This window comes from Ochotona curzoniae, unplaced genomic scaffold (genome assembly GCF_017591425.1).
Source record: "Ochotona curzoniae isolate NIBS_2020 unplaced genomic scaffold, NIBS_Ocur_1.0 contig_3819, whole genome shotgun sequence".
Lineage (NCBI taxonomy): Eukaryota > Metazoa > Chordata > Mammalia > Lagomorpha > Ochotonidae > Ochotona > Ochotona curzoniae.
Window position 1 is genome coordinate 18,473,804 of NW_024466004.1, and position 24,568 is coordinate 18,498,371.

At 35.8% G+C, this 24,568-nt stretch overlaps 1 protein-coding gene across 2 annotated transcripts in view; it reads right to left on the minus strand.

The window, feature by feature from the left end:
- Positions 1-24,568, minus strand: part of COL21A1 (collagen type XXI alpha 1 chain) — a 108,458-nt gene that overhangs the window by 20,519 nt on the left and 63,371 nt on the right. For both annotated transcript variants that reach the window (XM_040983030.1, XM_040983031.1), the window contains one exon: positions 15,153-15,206. In XM_040983030.1, the coding sequence (XP_040838964.1) occupies positions 15,153-15,206 (54 nt within the window). The remainder of the gene's footprint in view (positions 1-15,152; positions 15,207-24,568) is intronic.

Here is a 24,568-nt window from a genome sequence, read left to right on the forward strand (position 1 = left end):
TGGTGTAAGGAGCACCTAGTTCACAACCTGCAGACAGACAGAATGAAAGAAAACAAAGGTGCTTTACCTAACTCAACCCATCCTAACTAGGAAGATTCACAGCACATTCATCTTAAATCCGTAAAGTTGAGAAAAAAATAGCCAATATATTAATGGGAAAGCAGCTGTACTATCAGTCACTTAATGAAAGGACTATCACCTAAATCAATAATGATGCTAATTGATTTTCATTTCTTAACCATTTTTCTTAGCTCCTTACTTGGGGACACTTTAGTTGAAATTATTAATAGCACTTATGTTAACACATACATCTTATACTTCTGGCAGAATTTGGAAGACATGGAAATCGGGCACCATCGGTAAGTTCTTAAAAAGCTCACTCTGTCATTTACCACCAGGGCTTTCACATTGACAAGGCTGTTCAATAGACAAGGCTAGTGGTACAGCTGCCACCAACAGAGATAAAGCATTTTTGATTATGTAGTCTGTCAATACTTGGTCACATGTCTAGATTGTCATCACAATGACTGATCAGTGTTTAGCCAGAATCATAATGAAAAAGAGGCAAGTAATTCTAGTCTTAATATTCAAAATTAATCGTATATTGGGATTTATGTACAGAATGAGTTACATGTCAGCAATAACTGTCAACTAGGAGCTCACTATTGTATAACCAAACTAGAGAATAACACAAAAGTATCATTAACACTTAAAAGTTAAGACAGCATTATATCAAGTGTAATGTATCCAATATACACTCTAAAATATAAAGCAAGAGTAAAATTCTGTGACTATATAAAATTCACGAAAAAGAATTATATCCAAGGAAAAATACATACCCTCAATGTAATAAACTGACATAAGTATTTTTCAAAATAAAGGCCCCTTTCAATAGGCAGTGAGTTGGTGTGAAGCTTTCCATGTTCTTCTCCCATTCACACACACACACACACACACACACACACACACACACACCTCAAGTGTGCAAATCCACCATAAACTTTGAATGTTATGAATTAGAATCAAGGTGGTTATACATTGTTTCATGCACAGCACTGGTGATGTCCTAATACAGTGTTACTCAAGGTGACAGGTCATGGTCCATGATATTGTCAGACCTGAGAAGCTAAATTATGTATTCCATGAGAGCCATCACAACTGAAGACTCCATGTTCTTATATGATGTCAATAGAAATTATTGCAGAGCCCTGAATCTGATCTCAGTGTTGAAAAGTCTGCTTCATTTTCCTGGGGAAAAGAGGATTAAGCTCAGTCACCATTGAACAGCACCCCACCCCTGTCCAGCTTCTGCCTCCTTGCAATGCTTGAAAACACATCTCCCTAAGTCTATTCATGAGGTATGACAGGGCTGTTTTATTAGGGCTATTCCAATACTGATCTTAGCATATATGGGGACATAACCACAAACTGTATATTATTTTACAACACCAAATACTGAAACTATTTTAGATGAATTCCACAATAGACAAGTTCACTTTTTGCCTGCCTCCCAAGTTGGTCAAAACAGAGATTTCATAGGTAGCAAAAGAAACCACTCTATATCCTAGGACCAATTATGCTAAGATTTATTATGTATAAATATAACAAATATTGAAAACAAAACAAACTTATTTACACAAGCAATTCTTGACAAAACTGAAATAAGAACACAAAGCATGCACAGAATCATAGGCTGAGGGAGAAGTTAACCAGAAGAACTGAAATTATTCAGTTCTCTTAGTTCATAAAATTTTCCTAGATATTATTTTCCTGGGATCCCAATACATATAATAAAATTGACTAAACATTGCCAAATTTACATGAACAGAAATATCATTTAAAACTTTTGGAAAATTATCACTTTGTTAATCCACAGGTATTTAGTGGCAATTACTTCATACAGCAAAGGTTTTTCCAAGCAAACTGTTTTATATTTAACTCTCAGCCCATGTGTTTTGGGGTCCAGGCAACTGTGAAAATGTGCAAGTAAAGACAGACACATTCTCTTACTTGCAAATTAGATGGATATATTTGCCTCCCCCCATTTCAGTTTAGATTTGATTTCAATTTAGGTTTGAGGAAGAACAGAGCTTCAACTGGAAAATTCTGCATAATATTGTGGCGAAGCAATGTTGACATAAAAAAATGTTCAAGAAGCTCCTCTTTATTAAAACCATTTGTCTATAACAAGTCATTACAATAGAAATGTGTACTTTACAATAAATGATTCAACCTCTTTCTTAGAGACTACTTTATAATGAAGGGAAAATGTCCATGATGTTCTACTTCAAAAGATAAAATACCACATTATATTTTGCTAAATGCCAAGGATGAATATACTTCACCAGTGAGACCAAACCATCATGGGTCAAATCCGCTTTTAAGCAAGGCACTTTGTCAGTGCTCTGCAAATAAATCTAACCTATTGTTGATATTTTTCTATTCAAATATTCAACTTTTCTATATTGCTGTAGAGATTATTTAATATCACAGTTATCAAACTATTAGAAATATGTTACATTATTTCTTTCATTTCACTGAGAAGCAACTTGTTCATTCCTAAAGATCCAATAAAGGAAAAATATACATTCTGAAAGTCGTGTTTATTAGTTAAAAATCTTACAATATGATTCCTAGAAAGAAAAGAGTGTTATAGAAGCACCACAGGGCAGTCTCAAGTTTAGGAGATGGAGTTAGCAGGTGATTTCTCATGTCTGGTAACGCCTAAAGCAGTTATTTAAATGATGAATCTTAGCATCCTATTTTATACATGGAGTAGATAGCCAAATCCACTTCATAGAGGTGGAAGTACTTAGCTCAGTGCTGGCCCTACAGGGCTGCATCATTGTAACAGCTCCTCCCTGACTTTTCAAAGTCCTAACATAGAGAAAGGTTCTTAATTTACGTGTTCCAACATCCTGTCCTCTTTTATCACCATCAGTTATCCACTTATTAACTGTTGCCTTTCCACCTTGCCCCTCCTCACCCAGATTTCCAGTGTTCTTCACGATATACAGGAAGACACAGGCAATTTGCAGTTTACCACTGGAGGGCGCCAACCAGTTCACACTGCTGCTCTGTCTGTTCCATGTTCAGCTTGTATATACCATAATACCATAATTAATTTTACATTTTAATTTCTCCAGTAACTACTTGTCTGGAAAAAATATTACCAACAATTTTCAACATATTTGCAGTACAATATCATAACATTTTGCAATCTTTTTTTTCTCTTTTTTAATTTCCACTGTGACAGATTATGGACGATCCACAACAGATCATTCTGTGGTAAGAGCTCTATAATGAGAATTAACTCACAACCATAGTGTCAGGGCTAAAAGAAACCAATATGCAAGTAGTTGCAATAATCCTTTAACAAGCAAATTGCCAGTTTTACTACTCCAATATCATACTCAAATTAGTCTGCATAGGAAAACTGTAATCTAAGAACATGGATGAACTTATTTGTCCTGGCGAACAGACCGTGACCCGTGTGAAATTGACCCAAATCAGCCAAATCTAAGCATTTAAACACAAAATGCTTCCAGTCAATCTTTTTTGAAATCAACAGTTTGACCTGACAAGTTACAGAAAAAGAGAACGGGTACCCTAAAAAGGAAAAGTTCCCTGGTGTTTTTTTTTTTTTTATTTCAATGTGTTCCAGTTACTGGTACCTATCTTCCACACCAGAAATCCTTCCTACATTTCTTTCCAAAGTAATAAGTATCCTAAATAATCTATGTTGCAAAGGTATTGCTTTTCAGAACAAGACAGGAAGACAAATGACTAGCAAATTCAAATATCTGATCTGAATGTATTGCAGTGAAGAAACAGGACAGTCTGGAAAGAACAGAATCAGGAGACCTGGAACATGCTTTTCCACATGGCCGCTTCTTGAGAAAGATGTACACAGGGTTCTTCAAAGGTTCTTGAGAAATCGAATCAGAGAGTAAGATGGTTGGAGGAAAAAAATCTAAATTCAAGCCTGTAAGGGAACTTTAAAAATTCATAAAAACTATGCACAACTTTCAAATTTTGCACAAAAATGGACTCATGCTTTAACTATATTTTCCACTAATTTTGACATTCCTTCTTTGTCCGAAGCAGTCATAACAACTTGCAATTTCATAAAGAATACAGTGAAATAAATATTAAATCCATCAATGTTTTAAAATGGATGTACATATAATATATATTGAAACTCTAATTCTCTGAAAGCCTAAAGAGTATGTACAGGTACAAAAACCAAAACTGTGGCAAATTTCTCACACTATAACGATGTGTTTCAAAGACTTCTATCTGAGTTGGTACATGACAGTTAAACCATTAATTTTCCAGAAAAATACTAAACTTGCATCAATTTTTAAGGAATTATGTAAGCTCGAAATCATAAAACACCAAATATAAAAATAGTAACATGAATACATAAAATAGTAATATGAAAACACTAAAGATGAAGATAGTAAACTGATGCAGTTTTTATATCAGTTAATTTATATTATATAAAGTAAATATTTTAAAACTGTATCTAGACTGATCTTTTCTGTGTAGTTGTCATTTATAGGTAAATATTTTTAAATATTCTGTAACAACTGTACCAACGAGATCACAATTGCTACACTGCTTATACCTCAGCACATTTAAATTTTGTTTTTATATAAGGTATATAACATTTTCCTATATAAATGAGGTGAAAGACTAATAAAAAATAACTAAAGCAAAAAATGTAAAAGATTTTCTATTGACTTTCCATCAATCCACAACAAATTACCACACACTCTATTGCAAAAATTTGTAGATATGCATATAACAACAGGAAACTTGATGAACTCTTAGTCACACAATACACAAAATGAATAGATTCTATGTTTTGCTAAATAACTTGGAGGTTAAACATGTTGCAACTTTACTGCAGTGAAATCCTATGGATCCCCTATACATGGGATGATGTCATCTGCAAACAGGAATAGTTAGATTTCCTCTTTCTATTTTGTGCCTCTGATTTATTTTTCTTGCCTAATAGCACTAGCTAAGCCTTCCAGACCATGTTGAATAGCAAAAGCAAAAGTGGGCATTCCTGTCTGGTTCTGAATCTCACTGAAAATCCTTCCAACATTTCCCAATTTAATATGATGCTGGCTAAGCATTTGTCATACATAACCTGGTTATGCTAAGGAGTGTTCCTTCTAAACCCAATTTTCGTAACAAACATCTATAACAAACAGGTTTGGGCCAGGCTGAAGCCAAGATCCAGGATTCCATAAAGATATGTCATGTGGGAAGTAGAAGCCAAAAGGACTTGTTACCTACCCAGGCACATTAGCAGAAATTGGCAGAAATTGGCACTCAGAAATGTGATGCTGGCATTCAAACAGCATTTTAACTTGCTGTGCCACAATGCTGCAACTCCCATCAACGCAGATAAAATTTATTTCAAGATGTATTCTGAATTATTTTTAATCAGGATTTAAACCAACAACCAGAACTATCGATATATTGCTTCAATTGAATTTGTTGAAAAAGATAGAACTGAGTTTTCAAATTGTATCATCTGAATTGTTAAATGTGATTTGCCTTCACACTAAGAGTGCAGTGTATCAGTTTCACATTAAGATTGGTTCATGCAGTATATATCAATGATGTGCCAACCTCAGAGCTCCCCTCCCCCCAAAGAATGTGGAAAATTAACAAACTGTACAAGGCTTAACCAGCTAATCATACAACTGCATCCCATATATTAACAGAACAGATGAGGATTTCTGTTCCTCTCTTCTCAGCCCAAATAACAGGTAGAGATGGGCAAATAAAGACATCTCCATAAAGCTAGCATTATAAAGTAGATTATTCCATACAGGAAATCACCTTAGTAATTCCACATAAACTTTCCCCAAACATTTCATATGTCTTCTACCTACATGCATGCAAGTGATATGTCAAATAATCAAACTACAGAGCGAGATGGTTAAACAAAAGATCTACTGGTTTATTAAGTAAGCACTAAACTGAAGTGGCTTAGCAGTTAGCATTACACTATAAACACAAGTATAATATGTGGTTTAGCAAGAATTTGAAAGGCATGAGGAAAGGAAAATAACAAAAGTGTCTATGAACCAGTTTCCTCCAACATACCACAATGACCCCACATCTTTATTCCTGGAACAATGAGAAGTAAGCACTTCCATAGTAAAGAAGGTAAATATATCCTTAATTAAGAACTACATGTTCACCCTTCATGGCTCCCCCCAAACTTCCTTTTTCTCATTTCATTGGTCCCACAAAGATCTCAAAGAGTGGAATCAAATCCATGTCCGTGTATCCTCCCCAAGTTTCAAAAGCTGGTGAACAAAGAACTAGTGAGTGGCATTATCACCTGACAAAGCTACTGTAGTATACAACATTTCAGTGAGACTGACCACCAGGACATGAATAGCTGTGACAACAATGCTGTGAAAATTTGAGAATAAGATAATTTGGTTGGCAAGAATTGACCAAAGTAACTGGTCAACATACTAACTTGGGCTAAAAGCTGATTACTTGAAATATGAATACTCCTTGTTATTTTTCCAACTACTGGAAAATTTCTGGTCCTGCTATGAAGATAAAGTCAGAGTATTTCCAGAGAAGTCAGGAAAACATATTTTGAACAACTAAGAATTCCTTAAAATAACTTGATCATTCTTCTCCCTATGGCATAGAGATCAAAATGTAGTCCAGCAAAGTTAGCATCTTGTAAAAGAGAAGGAAACAAGAAAAGCCCTCTAAATGAAGGTTTAAAAAATTTAAAGAATATGTTACAAAAATAGTATCTTATTCATGTGATAAAATATAAGCAAGCAAAAATGGAATATAACAGACATCAAAAAAGAACCTATTGAAAATGATAGAAATATTAATTAAACCATATGATGTTCATTCACATAGATTCTTATTGTGGATATATACTCACATACTCTATATCTCTTACCTATAATTTATATCCTTAGCATATTAACTATATAATAAATTTTAATTTTTTTCTACTTTGCAACATTACAATAGTAGAACAAAGAACCACAAAGCAGTTTAACTTCATGGAAAATTAAATTGAAATGTATTTATTTTGCTGCAAAAATTTTGAAATACACACATATTTTTCACAACATGCATTTCCATGGACAGCTGTAGCTGGGCTAAGCATAAATTTAGCTGGGAATTCAATCCAGCTCTCCCACATAGGTGTCAGGAACTCAGGTATTCACAAATATTTTTCATAATTGTAGCCTTCCAGAGTTTGCATGAATAGGAAACTAAAGCCAGGAGTCAAATGAGAAATTAAACACTGGTACCCCAGTGTGGGATGTAGGCACTTAAACTGCCAATACAACATCTGACATCAAACAGCCTTTTCTTTTTTATTAACAGAGTTTAACAAGTACTGGTAACAATGTGCTATTATTTAACCAATTTGTCTTTTTTAAGCAAAAAGCCAAGAATATTATATTCAGCTTGATTTTAAACTTTTATTAATATAAAGTTTGTACAAGAGATTTCATGTATTTCCCATCCTTATCTGTTGCTCAATCCTTCTCCTTCCTTCCTTCCTTATTTTTAATTTTTACAAAAATGTATTTCACTCTAACCACAGGCTTACTGAAGCCCTACATACAATACCAGGAAGAAATATTTGCCCCTTGCTTTTAGGAACTGGTTTATTTCACTAAGCATAACCATTTCCAGTTGTATCCACCTCACTGCAAAAGCCAGGGTTTTCATTCTTTTAATGGCTGAATACTGTTCAATCATCCAGTTGAACACTGTTTATCCAGTCATCAGTTGATTATCATTTGGGTTGAACCTGTATCTTAGCTATTGTGAGTTGAGTTGCAGTGAACTTGGAAGTATGGAAAATTTTATCATATCTTCACTTCACTTCTTTTGGATAAATTCTCAGGAGTGGGAAGGCTGAGTAATACAGTAAATCTATTTTCAGATTTCTGAGGAATCTCTGCACTGTATTGCATAATAAACTACTTTACAAACTACTTTACATTTCCACCAATAGTGGATTAAGATACTTTTTTCTTCACATCTCTGCCAGATTTTTTTTTTTTTTTTGGATGACGTGCTTTCTAACAGAGCCGAGCTGAAGCCTCCTTGTGACTTCTACTTGCATTTCCTTAATGGCTGGTGATGCTGAGCTTCCTTTGATGTGTCTGTTGGCCATGTGTACTTCATCCTTCCAAACAAGTCTATCCAAGTTTTTGCTAATTTCCTAACTGGATTGTTTGTTTTGTTGTTAAGTGTCCTCCAACTCATTATAGAGCCTGGATGTTAATAATTTATCAGTTGCATAGTGTGCAAATAATTTTTTTTCCATTTTTTGAGTGCCTGTTGCCTGACCATTTCCTTTTCAGTGAAGAAGCTTCGAAGCTTGTTTTAACCCCATTTGTCTAAAGTATCTCTAAGTGCCTGTGCTTCACCAGCCTACATCATTACCTTGCACACTTTAATTACTGTTTTCCTCTAGTTGTGTGATGGTATCAGGTCATAGATTTATACTCAATCCATTCAGAGTTGATATTTTTATAAGGTGTGAGGTAAGGGAATTGTTCATGTTTTTCCATGTCTAGATCCAATTTTCCCAGTATCATTTGATGAAGAGGTTATCATTTCTCCAGAAATTTAGTTCATTTGTCAAGAATTAATTGGCTGTAGCTGACTAGATTAATTTTTGTGGTTACATGCCAATTTTTGCACCAGCACTAGGCTGTTTGATTATAGTCACCCTGCAGTACTTCTTGAAATCCAGTGTTGTGATACCTCCAGTTTTGTTTTTGCTAAGATTGTTTTAGCTTCTTGGTGTCTCTTTTGTTTCCATATGAATTTTTTTTTCCTTTTTTTCCCACGATTTTTGTCCTTATTTTCCATTTTACAATTTTGCAGGCATAAGGTTTCTTTCCTCTCCCCTGCCCCATGCCCTTCTCTCTCCTCCACTTCCCCCTGTGTTTTGTAGCAATATGAATTTAAAGATTTTTCTTCTTTTCCAGATTTGAGTCTATCACTGACACACTGATACTTTGGTTGGGATTGCATTAAACCAGAAAAAAAAATCAACAAAGGGAGCATAAAGTAGACCATACCCTGGTGATCAAATATGCAAAATTTCTCAACATAGTACTAACTAATTAAATCCAATAATACATTAGAACTATCAGTCACCCAGACCAAGTGGGATGCATTCTTTGGAAGTAGGGATGGTTCAACATACACAAATCAGTAAATATAATATATCGCACTAACAAACTGAAGAATAAAAACCATATGATTATATTGCTAGATGCAGAAGAGGCATTTGATTTTAAAAAATAGTACAGTATACTTTCATGATAAAACCTTGAGCCAATTGAACATTCTTCAACACAATCAGGGCAATACATGACAACTCCTCAACCAGCATCACAGTGAATGGGGAAAAGTAGAAACATTTCTACAGATATGCAGTACCAGATGAGGATGCCTACATTCAACACTGCTGTTCAATATAGTTCCGGAAGTTTAAGCAAAGGCCACAATGTTGGAAAAGATATCAGAAATGGATACAAAATGTAAAGGATGATGTCAAATTATTCCTGTTTGCTGATGATATAATCTTATATATAGAAATACTAAATGACTCTATTTTTGGAGGCTACAGTAACTGAAAGAGATAGGATATAAAATTAGCACAAAAAATCAATAGCTTTTCAAACACAACATCATCGCTAATAAACAGCTTGGAAGATCAGTACCATTCATTATAGCTACAAAAAAATTAAATAGCTTGGAATAAATTTAGCCAATTATCTGAAATAACTCTACAATAAAAAATTTAAAAAAAAGAAAAAGAAAAAAGACATAAAAAGTGGAAAAATCTTCCATGTTTTTGGATTGGAAAAATTAATATCATAATATCCATACTACTTGCAGCAAGTCACTGCAATCCCAATCAAAATACCGAATTGTCACTGAAACCAAGTTATTTCTCAATTTACAAGCCCAAAGCTTTTGATCAATACATACATTTGCCTTTTGAATAAATATTTTAAAAATCTCAGTACATATTCATACGTGGGGATAGGAAGAAGATCCATCTTTCATCTACTTGTCCACTCCCCAAATTGACCCAATGGTTGCATTATTCCAGGTTGAAATCAGGAGCCAGGAATTCTCTGGTGTCCAAAATGAGCGAAGGTCCCAAAACCTTAGACCATTCTTGTCTGTTTTCCGAAACACATTAGCATAGAAACAGATAAAAAATGTAGCAGCCAGGACTTGAAACCGGTGCCCAGATTGGATGCTAATTCCACAGACACCTACTTGATCTGCTGTATCTCTTAGACGTGATTTTATATAGACTTGTTATACAAAATGATTGTTTGCCATTACACTAAGTAAAAAATTCAATGTATTATTTTTTGATGCATTCTAAATTGGTTATCATTCCTTTTGTAACTTAAAGCACCAGAATGCTATTTTCTTACAGTTGTGGAAATGAGAAATCTAAAGTCAAAATCTTGGCAGGGCTATGCTCCCACAAAGATTCTAAGAAATTATCCATTACTGCCTTACTCAGGTTCTAGTAGTTGTCAATACTGCTTGATTGTGGATACATCACTCGGATCTCAGCCACCACTGCCTCATTGCTTCCTCCCCTTCTGTGAGTGAGATTTCCCTTCATCTTTCTCTTACAAGATCATTGGTGAAGACATTTCCAAACCCAGAAGGATTAACTAGAAAAGCTCATCAAATGAAATTTAATTTAAACACATCTGCAAAAGTCAATTTTCTAAATTGTATAACATTTATAGGTTTCAGGGATTAAGTTCTCTTTGGGGGCAAACTGCCAATCTAGCCCCATCCACTCTCTGGCATCCAAAGATACACATTCACCTGCATGGATAATATATTCACTCCATCCTAACACCCTCAATACTAACCTCCTAACATCCATTACATTATAAAGTTCAAGTTTCTGTCTAAATAATACCATCTTAAATGTCCAAAGTCTCATTAGCTACACTGATGTAGGTATGTGTATGATTCATTGTGGGATCATTTGTTTTCATTTCATTGCGAACCTATAAATAAGTTATCCATTTCCTAAGTACACTGCTGGAAGAAGATAGAATAGTAGTCACAGGTATTGCTATTCAGAAAGGAGAAAAATGTAGAGGTAAAAAGCATTATTGTTCCTTACCAATATTGAAATCTGGAAAATTGGATTCCATTAGGTTTGAAGGCCTAGGAGTATCTCTCTAGGCTTTTGACGTTAGGGTGACCTCTGATGCTAAAACTTGACCGAATCTCTTTTCTATGTTAAACCTCTAAATGACTGTAAATACTGTCAGATTCAGTCCAGACAGCACAAACATACTAGTCTTTCTTGATTTGGTCTCCTCGCCCCTATGAAATTGCCTCATATAGCTCTGTCCTTTCCCCTACAAGTACTACACAGAGCCAACACCAGCTTATTCCAGGGTATTATGTTCTCTGTTTTGGAATTGGCTGCACACCCTTGCTAGGTCAAAAACTAGCCAATGTCCATTTACCTTCCAGATTTCGACTGAGAGATCAATACGTGTGTGATTGCACCCTACCCACTTTAAGTAGGTAAACATTCTGATAGGTAATTACACCTCATTTTAAGAGAAGTAGGCGTCCCTCTCATTGATGCTCTCAAACTCAACCAGAGTGACACACATCTTCCATTTCTCAAGCCCACACCAAAAACATTCATCTTGTGTTATCGTCTACTGAATCATATGGCCTTTCAAAGGTACAGCCACTAATATATTAATCTTCATATTCACTCTCACTAGGATAATTTACTGTGACAGAGAACCCTCAATGAATGCCTGTTGAATGAGTGACTACAATAATATTAACTTTAAATCCTGTGACACATCATTGAAACCAATTATAATAAATTTACTCAGTGTTAGAAGTGGGTTTACAGTTACTTGAATTGAAGTTAATTGAATTTGCCACTTATAAAATAAATTACTTTTAGAACTGATTAATGCCAGGCTTTAAAATTCAAAATATTGTCACACAAGCAGGGTGCTATCTTAAAGCAATGTAATCATTCCTCATTGAAATGCAGGTTTTACCCTCAATTTGAAGTCCAGGAGTCAGTTTATGTGAGTATATAGCACTCTGCCTAACATTCTTCAGGGATGAACCATTATCAGTCTGCATCCACTGTCTTTAATTGGTGTTTAAGTGTTTTTCTAAGAGCTTGGTTGCGTCCAACCTGAGCTCCATTAATCTTCTTGGCTGCCACATTACAGAATAAATAAAATGAAGCATTTGTTGCTTTCATGGGATCAAATTATTCATTATAAAATCTTAGAAACTACATTCACATATAATGAGAAAAAGCATTTTTGCACTACAAAACACATAAATTTTGGAGCTTTTTTCTCCATTTGAAATATTTTCCACAAATAGCAATGAGTAATCTTCATATTGTATTTCTAGCAACCAAGTTTTCCATTACTGTCAAAATACAAAATAGTTTACAGTGATGTACCTTCAGGAAGAGAATACAGATCAAACATTGTGTACAGAGAACGTCAGCATATTTTAGAAGCTTAATACAGTCATTGTTTTCCTGACGCACTGTGTTTCCTGGCATAGGAAATCTGACTTCCTCTTCACCATTCATTAGGACAGACCAGATGTGGGTAAAACAAGATAACTGTGTGGTATACTGTATTGCCTGTCCTGCCTTGCCCAAAATGGAAGCTACAGTAGAAGAGGTGAAATCTCACTCAGTAACTCCGAGTTTTCTACCTTCCATGCTCAGGAGGGAAGGGGCACCTAAATGACCTCCACCACTCCAACCACGTTATTCTCTGTCTCATCCCTGGTCTCTGAGTAGGCTGCATGGCTTCATTATGTAGTCTTGTTTCACTCACCACCCACTCTGACAATTATGGGAAAGTGATGAATCTTGGCATGAAGGAAAAAAGAAACAGAAAATTAAAATCTGAAGGGCCATGCTGCCTGGGATGGAGCTTTATTCAGTGCCAAAGCTCTAAAGAGTGAGCAGGCTAGTACCAACCACAAATCAATGTCTTGTGCTTGGAGTGAGGAGCAAGGAGCCTTAGGGTAGCAAAACACATCCAAAGCATTCCTCATTTCCTATTTACTACTCTTCTCCCTTCTTTGGATTTATTAATATTGCAACAGTGTAATTTTCAAAGTAAAGATATGTTTCTTATATTGCATAGACTCAGTGGCCAGTCTGCCCTTCATAAGATTATTTTAAACAGAAAATGGGTTACAGATTTCCAATAACTGGCTCACAGATGAGAACACAGGTAATAATTTGTGATCTGGATTTCTCTAATCTTCATCGTCTTTCCTTTCCCACTTTCTCTTTTGTCTCTCTGCTCTCTCATTCACACCTACACATACTCACACACTTCATATTCTTTCTAAAATATGAGCATAAACAGTCATACCAAGTACCATATCCAGTTTCCAAGAATTCTTATCAAACAATAATGGTTTTTGATAAGATCTACTGAGCTCATGCTATTCCTGCTGAAGTCTCTCCATTACTGTTCTCATCATCCAAGTTGATGCCTTCAGCTCCTTTGAGGTTCTGTCAAAGGGGCCCACTAACTAATATTATACTTTCTGCTATTTTTCTTTCTCTTTCATTGTACACACATTAGTTGCTCATTAACTGCCTCTAAATCACTCCTTTTCATCAAGTTATTCTTTTCCCCTTTCATAAAAGTTAAATTGCAAGTGAATAACATTTACTTTCAAAATTGATAGTCAGTAAGCTCTAGGTCCAGGTCCCAACTACATTTCTAATTTTTCTTTCTTTCTGCCACCCCAGGAAACATTAATTGCAACCTCCTGACCTCATTAAGATAATTTCATTTATTCATGAGTTGAGAAATTATTCACTGATTTCTTCTGTGTGCATCTATTCTTGTTCTCTGTGCCTTCTTTTCAGTCACAGACAACCTTTCATGACCAAATCTAGTTGCAAGTCCTTGGTAAAATTTATCAATCACTGCAAGACATCTGGCTTCCTACACTCTTCTAGAATTTAGGATTTTCTAATGCATTAAGTCGATGTTGTCTCATATTTCCAGGCTTCTTCTGACGTATACCTTAGGTAACTCTATCAATTAAGCTTACTCAGAGTCTATACTATCCAGATGAAAACAAAGGTATTCTGAAATATTAAGTGCAGCACTTACGGATTAAGAAAGAACACTATGGTGATAATCATTTGTATCAGTTTTTTCTAAATGAGATTATAAACTCCTTGAAGTAGGCAGCTATATTTAGAACTTGTCCCAATGCATACCAGCCATAAAAGAATTCAGTGAATGCTTGTTTGAGCAATGTTAAGGGTAATTCAATCTCTTGATACCATTTAAGAAGACTCGGTGACACCTCTTTTCCTAGTATGTCAAACATTTCGATTCTGAATTCTCGATTGAACACTTCATAATATATTGTAATATCTTAGATATTATTATGAAGTAATATCTAAGATATTACTTCACTTCGTGACCTAGTCCTCCCCCAAACACATCCACACCAAAACAAATTGTAAATTCTCTGGGGACAGTTAGCTTTCAAGAATAAAAGAAGATATGGTATTTAAGGGTTGGTAGTGAATTACAGGTTAAAGGTAGGTCAAAACTGTATTTTTAAAATTTACCTTGAGAATCATCTGGGATACTTGATTTAAAAAACAACAGATGTCTAAGATTCCAATTCAGTATTTCTTAATCATATGTTTCTCAATATATTTATTCAATAAATTCTCCAAGAGATCATCCTATATAACTACAGACTAGTGGCAAAGTGAAATTGATTCAAGGCTGAACAACAAACCATGACTTTTGTGCTAATCACTTATGTGTTTGGGTGTGTGTTCTTGTGATTGAGATTAACATTGCATGCAAAAATTCTTTCTGGTTTGTAAGAAAGAGTTCAATATTTCAGCATTTCATGACATTCCAGAAAAAAAAGGGCCTACAACATCTAAACTGTGAAATACACTGAGCAAGAGAAAAGTCATCTGGAAGAACTTAAGCAGTGAAAAGATTCCATGAAGGGATAAGAACTTTATAGAGCGAAACTGAGGAGATACTTACAGGCTCTCCCCGGGGTCCATCTTGCCCTGGAGAACCTGGGGGTCCTACTTCTCCCTTTAATGACAAGAAAATACAGAGAATTTAACTTCTGCTTTTCTTACTAAGATAATTGTATATCTTTTAGCAACACATAGAAGAGCACTCTAGATATAGTTAAAAAAAATTCTTCTGGAATATTGAGATTAACTTTCCTTGACACAATGAAATAACCTTTTAAAAAATAAATGGAATGAACAAAATTAACTTCAAAAATCCATATCTTATGGTACCCAATTCCACTTTTGTAAAATAACTGTGGAACTTCAGATTCATTCTTATCAAAATAGAACATTCATATTCAGAGTAAATATGACCAACACTTGTAAACCCTTTCAATCATTTTTATTTTCATTTTTGCTTAAAACTTGATCATCCTACTGGATCTGACATTACTTTTGAACAGTTTCCTACTAAAATCAAAATAAAGCTTTCATTAAAAGTGGGTCATTGCGACATAGCACGCAGAGCTGCTACCTGAGATGTAGGCCTCTCATAAGAGCACTTGTTTCACTTCTGATCCAACCCCCTGCTAATGACCTAGGAAAGCAGTGAAAGATGGCCTAAGTGACTGAGTCCCTGATATCTACATGGAAGATCCAGAAGAAACACATCTATTTTGGCTTAGGCCCTGACTGCTCCTGGCTTCATCTGATCTACCTCCAGCCATTGTGGCCATTTGTGAAGTTAACCAGAGGAGAAAGATACCTCCTTCTTCTCCCCAACCCATAATTCTTTGAAACAAATACATAAATACATCTTTAAAGATACAAGCAAAAATTTGTTAGGCAACCTAAAATTTTAATTGCTTTCCTTTATAGACCATTAATTACTATGTTAAAATTATGTACATCTTATTTTATATGTGTCTTCTGATAAGCTAAAATATTTTCTGCAAAACAAAATAATTTGGTGTATATAAAAGGACCTGACCCTTTACACTTTAAAACAATAAACTGTTGCCGCATAAAATCCTAAAATATATAAAATCACAGATAAGACAACTACTAAGGCATGCAAACAAAATAACCGGGACTAGGAGGAAACAGCTTGCAACACATAGACACAAACTCAAACACAGAGACCTTTTGAAACCAATCAGGTTAAATGCCATCATTCTGTTTGTGTTTGAAAACTGGGGTATCACAGTGATGAGAATTCGCTGAAAGCCATCGTGACACTTTCATTTCATACCACAGAGAACACTACATCCTAGTTTTGAGCAAGACATAAATGTCTTCAACTACCTGAGCTGAAATATATGTAAGGGGGGAACAATGTCAGAACATATGTGCTAAAACATTCTCCAACACTGTTTTCATACTTGTGTTTCTAATAAATTTGCTCAAATTGTAGAAAATACAAAAACATAATCAGCATTTAGAACTCAATCACCTTATAAAACTGAACTGTTTTATGATTTCTTACATTTTTATTACAATGAAAATGACAACTAAAGTCAAATATTCCAATTATTGCAGTTTTAGTTATGAACACTAGATGACCAGAGGAAGTAGTAATATTTTCTGGTAAATTAACCAAATTTAGTATAGAAGGTATTATGGAGCCAATGGCTCCAAAGAAAACCTTCATGTGTTCTGGAAAATAAAAACAGAAAAGTGTTCTTTTTTTTGCAGTGGATACTATTTTCTTTTTAAAATTGCTATTATTATTTTCCATGATACAGTTTTGCAAGTATAGAGATTCTTCATTTCTGCTTTCCTATCTCCCCACCTCTCACCAACTTTCTCCATATTGTCACAACAGTACAGTACTTTAGTAACAGCTATAGGTTTAACATTCTGCTGTTTAAGTGTATTATGACATCGTACATAGAGTAAAAAGTGGAAAATCTAGTATACTGCCAGATTTTGTCTATTATTGAAAGGTACAGTACGATCAATACTGAAAAATCAGTTAAAATAAGTATAGAGGTCCTAAATACTACACAAAAATAATGCAGCATATGTGTCTGAATTCAACACTCCTATCAATAGTCAAGGAAAATTTTTCAGAGTGTAGTACAAGTTAAGCCACCACTTGCAACACTGGCATCCCAATTCAGAGCTAAAGTTGAAGTCCTTGGGTTCTTCTGTTCTATCTCTAATCAAACTCCCTATTGACGTTCCTGGAAAAGCAGCAGCAGATGTCCCAAGTATTTGGTCCTCTAAAACACATGTGGGAGACCTAGATGGAATTCCTGGTTTATGGTTGTTGTGGACATCTGGGGAATAAACCAGGAAATGGGATCTCTCTCTTCCTCCCTCCCTCCCTTCCTCCTTCCCTCTCTTTCACTCTCTGCTTATCTCTCTCTCTCTCTCTCTCTCTCTCTCTCTCTCTCTGACTCTCAAATAACTTAAATCTTTTATTGAAAAAAAAAGTGAAATGGAGCAGGTGGGAATCTTCCAACTGTCACAGGATGCTAAAATATGGTCCTCAAACCATCTTATCCACTTCACATGGAAAACTTGAAATGCAAAATTTCCGGTGGACTTCACTGTGTTTTTAACTTCTGTGAGGAACTTTTTTCTAAGATTTCACATATGAGTGTGATCGCCTGATACTTGTCTTTCTGTTTGAATTTTTTCACTTAATATAATCAGCTCCTGTGTATTCCTTTCTGCTGCAAATAACAAAATGTCATCTTTTTTGGCTGGATAGTATTATTACATTATGTATATTACCACATTTTCTTTATTTATTCGTTAGTGGATAGACAATTCATATGTTTCCAGGAATAGGTGGGGAAAGATTTATTAATGGGTGCTAGAATATAGATGTATAGGGATATGAAGTTTTGATATTATGTTGTACAGTGAAGTGGCTATAGATGTTAATGCGTTGCATATTTCTCTATAAAAATACTGTAAGGATAGGACTTTTACTGTTTTGCCATAAAGAAATGTTAAATACATGAAGAGATAAATGAATTCACCTTAATTAAATATTCCTTAATGTATGTATGTAGTGAAATATCATAGAAGTATATAAAGGTGATTGATTTTCATGCTTAAAATTTAAAAATTAAATAAAAATAACCTTGTAAAGATAAAATATAATTCCCACATATAAGAGAGGAGAAGATACAAGCTGTAGCTTTCTTAACAACTTGCTACATAATTCTGATGCAGCTATTTGAGATCCATAGCATGGCATAAACCACTTAACTTTCCCTATCTCCAGGTAATGTATTATGGAAATCATCAGCTAAATTTGAATGTTAGAATTTCTGTATACAAAATAAAGTGGGCCAATTGTTACAAAGTAGAAGGAATTAATTTGAGAAGACATGAATACCTTGATTTGTAAGGCTCTGTTGTTCTACTCCTCTGTCCCTGGACCTTAAGATTTATTCTTTTTTATAACACGCAGAAGGTGTTCAAGTAACAAGGCATCAGCATAGTTTATCAATTGTGAAGTGACACAACTACCTGATTTAATGTATTCTCATTTTTCCTATTTCTTGTTAGGATCATTAACCAGATAATATAGACTTAAGTGAACATAGTACTACCCATTCATTACCTTTCTTGTAATCTATAGCAGTGATTCCCACACTTTAGATTTAACAGAATCTTCTGGAGAGTTTGTCAATTGGCAAACTGCAGCCCCTATGTGGGTTCCTGATTCAAACAGTCTAAAGTTGCCCCTAAGAATATGTATTTACATGAAGTGCCACTGAAGTTCTTGGGACCACATTTTAAGAACCACTATTCCAGCCAAGATGTCAATATAAAGACTTAGAGAAAATCTTTTCATTCATATGAATCCCTTATTCTATAATTATAAAAACATTGCATAGCTTTATACTTGGTAGTGACTTGTATGATGGTTAGGTTATTTGACAGGTATCCTGTTTCTACAAATGTTGTATTCCTGAACTCTACATTCTTTAATCATTCTTTAGATCATGCACTAAACTTAGAATCAAAAATAACGTAAAACAATATATCCCTTCTTTAACTTCACTGGAGAATACTAAGAAATAAGAGAAAGAAAATGAGGAAACTATTAATGGACAATGCTATAAGCATTTGTTATTGCAGCATTATACATGCTAACTTTTACAAGGTGATGGCCAGTAATCTTATAAAAGGCTCTACTCATTTTTAAAACAATATACTTCTAGAATGGTTCATTAGAAAATGAAAGGATAATTTCTGCATGCTTATGTTTCACCTAAAAAAGCCAAATGCAAAACAAACCAGCTTTCAAAATCCTATGCTGTAAACATAATCTTAATATTTGATCACTTTCAAAACCTGGAGAACCTGGTACAGGTAATTTTGTTTGGTTTATGGGAAAAGCATATAATATGACTTCATCTCTAATCATTTTGTTATTCTGTTAATTTCTTTCTTTATGCAAAGCAATTGAGAGAATTTCATGTTGAACACTATCCTTTATACAGTTTCTACAGATGTCAAATATGATTTAATTCACAAGAAACCAGTTAGCTTTTAAAAGGAAATTTAACCAAAAACAGATATGTGAAACTTGTACTGCATCTAAAAATGTTTTCATGCTGTGGTCTTTGGTACTTGTCCACTAGAAAGAAAAGGATTTAGTTTGTGGTCATAGCAATCTTCAAAAATCAGGTGGAACATATGTCTTATTGGCTACGAAAGTATCATTTAATCTTCATGAAGACACTTTCTTTGTTAGTAAAGAAGTACTTTAGTTTGACTTTGATCTCACCGCACAGTTTATTCTGAGTATGTAAACAACTATCTCACATGCCAGAGAATGTACAAAAGATGTCAGGCTGAGAACATGCTTTGGGTTGACTAAGTCAAGACATTCGGAAAGCATCAGGCACAGAGGTGAATCACCCTCAACAGGTCTGGAATTCTTGGCCATCTCTAGCATCCAACTACATATGTTGGCAAGATATTTTAATTTCTGTGAGCCTGAGCCTACAGATAAACTATCATTAATACCAAAAGCCTCAGAGATTTATTTCAAGGAAAACACAACCAGTTTTGGAAAGGGACCTCCACATCTCCAGTCACAGCCAGAGAGGGCAAGATTCCCCATCACGACAACTGGGGGTTTCCATCGTATCTTATTCACAATTTCCCTTAATCTGTAGTATTTCCAATTAAAATGTGCTATTTCCAGTGTATGACATTATAATTTAGGTAAAAAAATAATTTTTTTTAAAAAATTATACCAGTCCTCATTTTATTTTAGTTAAAATATCTTACAAAATAGTACAATCATCAGTATCATCATAATTTTTTATGTTTAGGAAAGACCATTGGAATATAGAATGCTTTTTTGACAATTTGGTAAAAGGAACTTTCATCGCTTTTTAAATTATGTCTATATGACATGTTAGGCAAATTACTTAATCTCTTTAATCCTTAATTTTCTCATGTGTGAGAGATTTTTCACTTATAACTCATAATGATTTATGAGATTAGTGAGAAAAATACATGTAAAATAGTGGGACAAGAGCCAGGAACGCAGTATCTAGGAAATTTATCCTGCTCATAAATTATCCTTTCCTTTTTTATTTTCATTGCAGCATATGCACCATGTATCATTATTAAAACACTAAAATTTTTAAGTCTCTATCTCATTGTTCGTTCATTGTACTCACTAAAAATTCCACCTTTCAGTAATTCAAATTGAAAGCTCCCTCAGACTGAGGAAAACACGGTATTAAAATGAGGTTCACCTGGTCTTCAATGCAGCTTTTACAATTCTGTCATCTCCCATCTCCTATGTTACTTAAACATATAACAAAATTTTGCTATTTAAGAAATCACAATAATATTTTTCCTCTGCTGGGGTCCGTGCAATGGGTGTGGATGGCATGAAGGTGTGAAGAGAACAACTCCCTTGCTTGGCAGGGCCCGGGGGAGCTTTCAGCTGTTGGGCAGGACCCAGTGGATGTCTCTCTGACCACCCTGACATAGTTTTATCCCCGTTTGCATGGACACTCAAGCTCCCCACTAAGAATTGTTGTTTGCCCCTGTGAGATGGCTTTGCAACCGATGTGAGCTTGAGAGTTAATGTCGCTGATAAAGTCTTGGTGAGTGGGCGTTTGACAATTTACACACAGGAGCACAAGTAAGCCCATGCCATTTCTGGACACTATATTTGGTGCTTAACTATTGCCTCAGAATCTGACCCAGACATGTAGCACACCTTCTGGCAAAGGGCTTGAAAATATCCTAAATATTAATGCAAGTGATGGGAGTAGAGCTGAAACTGCTATGGCAATAAATATAGATAATGTGATCTCAAAGGCTAGGCTGTCTTTGCAGTTTCTTTGGAGCATAAAAAAACGTAACTGCTCTAGCCACTTTTATAATTTTTAGCTAGAGGAATTAAGGATGCTTTTATTAAAGAAATATGCTTTTAATTATTGATTATTTGGGGGGTTGTAGAGCCTATAGTTGTAGGGAGGATTTAACATTTGAAACTTTTGTCTTAGATTTTTGTTTTTTTCCTTATGACACATTTTTCCCATTAAATGATGGGCAAATTGTAGAAATAGAAATGTGGTAGGAATGTATTACTGATTAGCAGTAAACGCATGTGCTTTGGACTTGGAGTCCTGGCTGTCGCTCCATGGCTACTACTGGAGAATGAATAATGACTTGCTTTGAAGAATATGAACACAGTATTTTGCAAAATTAACTTTAGGGGCACCTACTTAGTTCTTAAGTATGGACAGAATGACCAAATAGCTGTGCATGCCCCCTTGGTTTTGAAGTAAAAATAGAACAATTAGTTGTTTGTGCAGAAGCTTGTGATGATGTGTCTGAGAAAATTAAAAAGGACAGCTTCCTGAGCTGTTGCTAGAGGGCACCAAGTGACAGTGTCCATGTCTTTCTTTATTGCCGACTGCACGCATCCTTCCCGAGCTTCGAACTCAGCTGGAGCTGGACTCTGGCATTCCTCTTCCTCTCAACAAGTGACCACTCTTGCTTTCTAAGAAAAATAGAAGTAATATTTCCTTGTCACCACATCCCTCACTGGGGTTTGCACCTGTCTATTCCTGTATATTCCTCTTTTCCATTATAATGAAACTGACTTGCCAATGCAACCCCTGACAATCCATTCCAATTTGGTTCAGTAATACCCTATCCTTTCTCCCACCCAAATGAGATGAAGTTCTGTACCCGTAATGCAACTGTTCATTGTGCATCTCCTTGGAGGTGCCACAGGAACCTAAAATGAGTACATTATGGCTCTTCTTCCTTCTTCCAATATTTTCAACAGAATGAAAATAAAAAATAAAAGCAGTTAAATCCTATAAAATTTTAAGGACTTAAAGAATCTTTAATAAAATGAGAACACCAACCAGAAATAAAGATTTGGGAAAAAAAGTCACTGAAAATAATGCACATCAGAGTCAAAGAGAAACAATCCATGGACAGAAAAATAGTAATAATTTAACAACTGAGATCAAGGAAGAAATAAAATACAAAAAAATGAAGTCAATTCTTCATTGCAATAGTTGGAAAAATGTATGTAAGGAAAAAGAATGAATGAAGAAAACAAGTGAAACAGCTATAGGAATAAAGTCCTTCCATTGGTTAATTATATCTAAAAGGTAAGGAAAAAATAATATCAAGGATACACAGTCTTGTAGAAAATAAAATGCAGTTTTATTTCAATACCAAATCCTAAAATATATCAGAAGAAAACCAAAAGAGTGAGGCAGGCAATTGGCAGTTAAGATGCTACTTGGGATGCCTACATCCAAAATGGAATGCCTGACTTCAAGTCCACCTGCTTTCAAATCCAGCCTCATGTGAACAGATACCCACAGTGTTAGCTCAGTTCCTGCCATCGTCCTAGCCCAACTCACAATGTGGCAGTTGTTTGGAGACTTCTGTCTCTGGTTCCCTGACTTTACATTAAGAGAAAATAAGTAATTAAAGTAAACAAATGAAAATTTTAAAAGGAAAAACTACTGTTCAATATCTTTATAAACTTATAAACAAAAGAAATAAAAAGTTTTTGCAAACAGAATTCAGCAATTTCTAAGAATAAGAGAAACAACTAACAGATTGTCTTAATAGTACAAGATAAATGTAACAAATAAAAATACCTCTCCCTGCACATCAGGCACCTGCCTTGGATGGCCCCAGTGCCAATGGCGCTAGGCAAAGCCCTCAGGCTACCTGGCAGCATGCTGTGAAAATTGGGGATGTGGATTCTCAGGGGTACTAGGGACTCACACAAGTGGGGGTGAGCCATGACCTGAGGGTTCATGGCAAGGTGAGGAGTTATTGCTAAGGGACTTCCATGGACAAGGCCACTGTACATGTAGGTAAGCAAGGGCTGAGACCAAATGGTTTAGGGTGAGGGGAACAAGAGTGACTTTAAGGATCAGGCCAAAGTACAAGCACACATGGGAGACCTGAGCTGGACTAGTTAGCAGTGAACACCACCGAGTACCACTCACTGGCACACACTAAAGCTAAAATTTGGGACTACCTAGCAGGGCAAGATCATAGCACTTACCAGTGAGTTAGAACAAGGAACGGGTGATGTTAGAATGGGCCATGACAATAACCAGCATGTGAGAGAATTGAGCCTCGTAGCAAAAATCTCTGGGGGATATGTGGACTTATCCCTGTGGAACTGCAATCTGTCCTGGCATGCCCAAGAGCTGTGGATGGGAACAGGCATGGCTGGGAAGTTAAGGGAATGCCCAAGCTGAGTTGGGGTTCCTACTGGTGAGCATGAAAGCCAGATTGGGGGCAGAAGACTAAACTGGACATGGCTACAGCCTCCCTCTGCATGGGTATGGACTGGGTCTGGCGAGCAATAGGCTGGGCTGTACTCCATCACCCACTGGTGCTTCTGAGAACCAGGGTGGGTATCGAACAGGCTAAGCCAGGTCTCGGCTCTCACTTAACCATGTGAAAGCTGTGTCTGAGCGTGGACCCGGTGTGGTTGGGTCATAAAACCCAGAACCAGAATGGGTGTGGGCCGGTTGAGCAGGGCCACTGTTCCTGCCTGGACAGGAGGTAGACTAAGTCAGCCTGGGCCAAAGACCTACTGATGTGCATGAGATCTGCCTCTGGAAGCAGACATAATAGAGGAGCTTGGGAAACTCCTTTATCAGGACACAGTCCCTGCAGGTGAGCACAAGGACCACTGGGAGCAGCCCAGACCATTCCAAGTTATAGTACCTGCCAACATACACGTGGATTAGGTCTGCCAACATACACGTGGATTCATAACACTCACTGGCAGATCTGAGAACCAGAACAGGGTGCAAGAGGGGCCAGATCAAGCCACAACACCAGCCAGTTTACATTAGGTCTGGGACAGGAATGTGACTAGGTGAGGCTAGGCTGCAGCATCTACCAGCAGGAGCTGGAACTGGGGGCAGGGTGCATTAAGTCAGG